The sequence below is a fragment of the Montipora capricornis genome, chromosome 14, assembly GCF_036669925.1.
Source record: "Montipora capricornis isolate CH-2021 chromosome 14, ASM3666992v2, whole genome shotgun sequence".
NCBI lineage: Eukaryota > Metazoa > Cnidaria > Anthozoa > Scleractinia > Acroporidae > Montipora > Montipora capricornis.
In genome coordinates, this window is record NC_090896.1 from 33,954,258 (window position 1) to 33,960,536 (window position 6,279).

The following is a 6,279-nucleotide window of genomic DNA, read 5'->3' on the forward strand; positions in this document are numbered from 1 at the left end:
AAAATCATTGGTGGCCGAGTTTGTATGTCATAGCTAAACCCGGACTACTAAAGCAAACCACGACGGAGCCAAAATTGGCCCTCGTACTATGTCGTATGCGATGAGGCATGTTACGTCATGGATATCTTTGCTCTTTGACGCGATGATATCACGAAGAATATTTGTGCTTCCAATGCGAAACGTAGCCTATCTTTAAAAAATACTTTTGCTAAGCCCACGAATTCCAACACCCATCACATTCCAACACCCATTACATCCCAACACCCATTACATTCCAATACCCATCGCATTCCATAACTCTATGGATTACCAGAGTAAACCATGACACCGAGAGCCAAAATTGCCCCTCCTACGAATGTCGTGCCATAAGGCATATTAAGTCGTAAACATCATTGCTATTTAATACGAATGATATAACAAAATCATTGGTGGTGGAGTTTGTATGTCATAGCTAAACCCGGACTACTAAAGTAAACCATGACGGAGCCAAAATTGGCCCTCGTACTATGTCGTGTGCGATAAGGCATGTTACGTCATGACCCCCCAAACATCTCAGAACCCGGTAAGAATATGATGTAATAACCATGACATCACGAGTAATGTTTTATTCTCGAACGCAATAGCTTTTTTTCGCCCCAAAAACGTAGGACCCCCCCCTCCAAAAAAACACGACATCCCAAATTGGCCGTTTTTCGAATGTACCATGTTAACGAATGACGACACGACAGTGTTTGGTTTTTAACGCATGTCTTATTGGTTAATGTTACACAACTTTAAAAATTACCTCTGCAAAAAAGCTAAGAGTATGCTACGAACCATGGTTGACCTTTATGAATAATTTTAGGTGTACTCTGTGGAATCACCGGTTGTAACTTTTTTGACCAATATTTTTGTAAGGTAACTAACTGAGACACACAGAGAAAAAATTAAAGATTCGTTGGAACTCGCCTCGAGAAACGCTCTATTTTTCTTTTGGCACAGAGATTTTGAAAACGAAGATCGCAAAAGAAAAATAAAAAATTCGTCGAAACTGGGAAACAAACTAGTGCAACAGCGTTAGGTTGGCGTATCAATAAATTCGATTAAAAAGAAGCAAATCTGTGTGTTTCATTACACAATATTAAAACAACACTCGTTTAATGTTAATTGTTTCTAACGTTATGGATGCGACGGTCTCGAAACAAAAAAAATAACCCAAGAGGGCTATCGAAGGTGATCTGGTTAAATTGACATAAATAGTTTTTAAATAACATCGTTCAAATGTTGTTAAATTGAAGGAAACAGTGTCAGACGAAAATCGAAATGTGGCGATAACCGCTCTCTGCTATATGTAGGTACGAAATATGAGTTTTGAGACCTTGCCAAAACAATGGGTCCTGTCGTCGATGATAATAACGAAGGATATGACGAGAATTTCGATCCACCATTAGAGTGTGATTATGAATGCTCGATCTGTTTGTTTGGTTTACGAAATGCCGTGCAAACCCCATGTGGTCACCGATTTTGTCGCAATTGTATAATGCGTTCTTTGAAGACATCTGGGTCGTTCTGTCCTAATGATCAACAATCCATGAACGAATCGCAACTACATGTTGATAATTTTGTCAACAAAATGATGATGGATCGCCAAGTCTTCTGTCGCTACAAGACAACGACAGGCTGTACATGGAAAGGCCGCCTCGGTGAACTAGAAACTCATCTGTCGGAGTGTGAATTTGTTCTTAGAGATTGTCGGAATGATTGTGGAATGAACATGGCCAAAAGAGAGATCTCAACTCACGTCACGGAACATTGCATCGAAAGGATAACAGCTTGCAGATTTTGCGCGATAAAAATAAAGTGGAAGTATCTGCAAGTCCACTACGACGAGGAATGTACATACTATTCCACTAAATGTGTGAATTGCGGTCAAAGTAATATACCGAAATGTAAAGTGGATGAACATTTTGAAAATGAATGTCCTGCTATTCAAATCAAGTGTCCGTTTAACGTGGTTGGCTGCGAGTTCACTGGCCTTAGGGTAGATGTAAATGAACATGTTCACAGTGTGATGATTGCTCACTTGTCTGACATGGTCAAAGCTCTTCGAATGTCAGAACAGGCCCGAAATAGTGAAATGTCCGACATGAAACAGACCATATCAGACCTTTGGCGCAGTGTCCGAGCTTTGGGGACTCGTCCGCACGTTTGTAAGTATTTTTACATGTGGGAAATTTACGGTGTTGGCCGGCTTCGACGAGAAGCGATAAGGGGTTTAACTCCGGCTTTGCATTCTCCTGGCTTTTATACGGCTCTTGAAAATGGTTACAAATTTTGCCTGAGGATTAATTTGAATAGAGTAGACTCGGGAAAGGGGAAACAGATTGCTTTATTCGTTCACGTGATGTCAGGTAATTTCGATGACAGACTACAATGGCCATTCAAGGGAAACATCACCCTAACCGTTCTAGATCAATCATCACAGTCAAGTGCTCCCAAACACATCACCGACACGTTCCAAGTCGACGATGAAGATCTTCTAGCATTCCGCAGACCGACCGTCGAAAGAAACTATAAAGGCTACGGATACATCGAATTTGCGCCAATAACAGTTTTATCTGCAGTAAGATATGTTAAAGACGATAGAATGTTGATTCGAGCCGAATTTGACCACATTAGACAGAAAACATAAAACAGAAAGAGTTCAGATAATAGATTTTTTACTGTCGTGTAATAATCGTGTACGTTTATTAAATAGGCAACGAAACATACAGATGAATACTTTTAATTGTTTATGTGGTTCGTTTTTTTAATCTACTCTTGTGTTTACGCTCCTCTAGTCGCTGTTTTATCCACTTGAAAAAAGCATAACATTCCTCTGTCGCGCAGTGAAAATGGCTTCCTACTGCATGTTGTCCGCAATTCCGTTTTGGCTGGTGACCCGCTTTTAGCATATCGACATATTTAGGGCACCCATGTTCTCCTATGTCTATAGAAGGAATGTTCAAATGTCGCAATAAGTTTCTCTCTATGTGACCGCCCTTGAAAGCCACGAGATCTTTCCGTTGTGTCTTTGAATTTTGGTATAAAGCGAGTATTACTGTTCCAAGCTCGTCTCCATCGAGGGCTTGTTCCACTGGGTTGTTCTCGAAAGGGAGCCCGGTGACCTTTCTAATCACAAACAAAGCAGTTCGTTTGTCCTTATCGGATAACTCGTCAAACTTGCAGGGCATTTTAAATTTCACGTTTCCAGAAACCCCCCTGTGGTCTACCCAACCAAGTTCCCGAGGATTATGTTTCCCGTCGACAAAAAAAGATTCGAGATCCAATACGACAGCAACTTTGTCCAACGGTGCCGCTTTCTCTCCTTGTGACATGATTGCACAATTTTCGTGAACCGGTAATCCCGTTAAATTTGAGACCGGTAAGCCCCATTCTGTCTTTAGGCAGATAGAGCACCGGTCTTGAACAGACATGGTTCCCTGCAAGAGGCTATCGTCGCTTTAAATATACTTCATACACCACGAAAGTCTACTATCGTTTATAGGTGATTTAGTTGTAAAACCGCGATCCAAATCTGAAGGTCTCGGACTCCCTTCAGAACGAGCGACGTTGATAGTCGAACACGCAAACACCTCGATCGACCTTATCATTGTGACACAATAAAAATGACCTATAAACAAGCAACGTCGAAATTTGAACACGCTAACACATTGCGTTGATTTTATTATTGTTCCAGTTTTTGAACACGATAACGTAATACGACATGATAGAACTGTTCGCTCTCTTTGAGTAAAATCTACACTAGATTTAAACGCAGCGACTCGTATGAATCAGTCTGAAAGATGTATCCTTTTTTTACAGAGAGAACACACGAATATTAAAACGACCATCGATTGTCACAGAGGTTAGGTTTAGGATTGGGGTTAGGGCATTTTTCCATCTTCAAAACATACACTTGCTGTGTCATGGTCAGAACACAAGTCATTTAGCTGTATTTTAGGTCGTGACTAGTTTTTACTCTGACGCATTTTTTCGCTTTGGTCAGAATACAAGTCATCGGCTATGCTGGATCGTGACTTAACAAATGACATTTTTGGGATATTTTAACTCAACAAATTCCTTAGCACATTTAAGTCTGCGTACAATCATCCCCACGAGAAGAGTTATTATCGATGCCACGCTTTCATTTTCCCATTTTTTTAATCACCACGACGTGATAAAGTATCAGACAGACAAGATGATCTATCTATCGGGTTGCGTGTGTTGAGTCTTTGTGTGGACTCACGCGTAATTGAATTTTTGAACTGCTTCAAAACATCGATTCACGTAGCTGCAAACGCAGCGTGTTTTTCTAACCAAGTCTAACGAGTAGAGCAAAACGACATAATTTTGTTCCCCATTTTGTTATCCCAGCCAATTTGAATCAGAAATGCTTGATTCTTTGCAGTAAGATTCAAAAAGATGTCCTCCAATATATGAGCTGCCAGTTTTGTTACCATGGCAACGTATTGGGTTCCAGACCTCCCTGATATTAAAGACTTTGCTGGCCACCGTTGGCTTTCTATTCCACCATGGCCGCCTTAGTCTCACTATTTATAGTAAAATGATAAATACCGTTTTTTTTACAATAATGTTTGGATCGAGCATTGAAATATTCGCCACCCTCATCCGTGTGAAATTTAACGGGCGATCCACTTCGTTCCACAATCTTTTGAAATCCCTTCAAAACACTAGTAGCTCTCTTATCTGGCAAATACTGTGCATCCGCACGCCGACTAAACAAATCAATGACAGTCAGTAACCACAAGTCAGCTATGCCTTGAGTCGAGACCAAATCTCCTTGCCAAGTACGATTGTAACCACCCTGAGGAACAGCAGGATTTCGCGCATAACGTCTGTGTGGAGCCCTGCGGACCACTTGAACGGCTTGAAAATTATCTTCGATAAATTTCTCTACCTCTCTATTTTTAATTTTAAGATGAGGAGCTACTTTCTTGACATGGGGATACAATAAATGAACCTTAGCGTATTGAAACGGTGAATTAATGTGTAAAAAGAGTTTAGGAAGAAAATTTTCTATTTCCTTCTTTCTTTGATCCGTCATTTTTGTGCAAGCGCAATTCGCTCATAGATTTGCTTATTCTCACTTCATACGAGCCAATCATTCGTGTCACTTTGTCCCCACAGACAAACACAGTCTCTTCACAAGGGGCTAGTCTCTCTTTGACAGAAGCAGTCGCTGGCATGCCAGTCATCTCATCATACTCTAAGCTAGGTGTTTCAAAAATACTATCATTCTCTTTGGCTTCGTCGCTTGTTTCATCTTCTGTGCGATGACGAATGATGGAACGAGCCGCGTGCATAATTAAATGTTTGATGCAATCGTTAAAGTCGGCATCCTTAAATAACTTCTGCACAGCTTCTTTTGGAGTTTAAAGCAAACCCCTTTTGCCCAACTGCTTCACAGTATTTTCCATGCAGGCTAAAAATTCATCCTTCAGCCGCTGCTCCAATGTTTCAAGAAATTCATCACTTCGCTCTAGAGACAACTTAAGTAATTTCATCTCGTCATACATCCATGTCATTTTGCGCATCATCAATTCAAATTCGTTCTTTTCACTCTCAAAAGTTTTCAATTCAAAAAGAGCCTCCACCTTTTTCCTGAGTTTGCTTACATTTTCTTGCAATTGTCTCAATTGGCCACTTTTGCAATCACATACATTATAAGCAAACTCAACTGACGAAGAAGCCATGCCGTCAAATGATCTCTTTCATCCAAGCACAAACACAAGTAGTGCCGTACTTAGCTACGCATAAATCAATCCACTCTTTGTATTTACGCTTGGCTTCCTCTACCTGATTCTTTTTAAAATTCAACATAAATTTAGCTTTTTCAGCATCATTTAAATCTTCGAATTCCTGTTCTTTAGCTGTAGTCTGACTCATAACTTTCACTTCTGACTTTCTTCACATTTGTTTCGATTTGAACCGGCCGAACCACAACAAGTAATGGTCACGTTGGCATTCGAACGAATATAATGCCCGTCGATTTCATCTCCTTCTTCTTGTTGTGTTTCAACGTTTGGCTGACGCCGCCTATCTTGTCTTCTGAAACAAGCAGCAAAACACTCTCTAAATACCTGACCACACGAAATGACTGCAAACACCCCAGACCCCGCCATAGTTCAAAAGGAAAACAAAATTTTTCCAATGATTTCCATATTTTTATTTTAATAATTGAGGCTCTTACAAAGTCATGTCATTAACTTTAGTACCTTCTACATCCGTTCGGCGCCG

General features: G+C 40.4%; 1 protein-coding gene across 1 annotated transcript; it reads left to right on the plus strand.

The window, feature by feature from the left end:
• Positions 1-1,369: 1,369 nt before the first annotated feature.
• Positions 1,370-2,671, plus strand: LOC138031900 (TNF receptor-associated factor 6-like). Its single transcript, XM_068879511.1, has one exon. The coding sequence runs from the start codon at positions 1,370-1,372 to the stop codon at positions 2,669-2,671; it is 1,302 nt and encodes a 433-aa protein (XP_068735612.1).
• Positions 2,672-6,279: the final 3,608 nt, after the last annotated feature.

Coding starts and splice junctions, on each gene's coding strand:
- LOC138031900 (XM_068879511.1), top strand. CDS start 1,370: ATGGGTCCTGTCGTCGATGATAATAACGAAGGATATGACGAGAATTTC.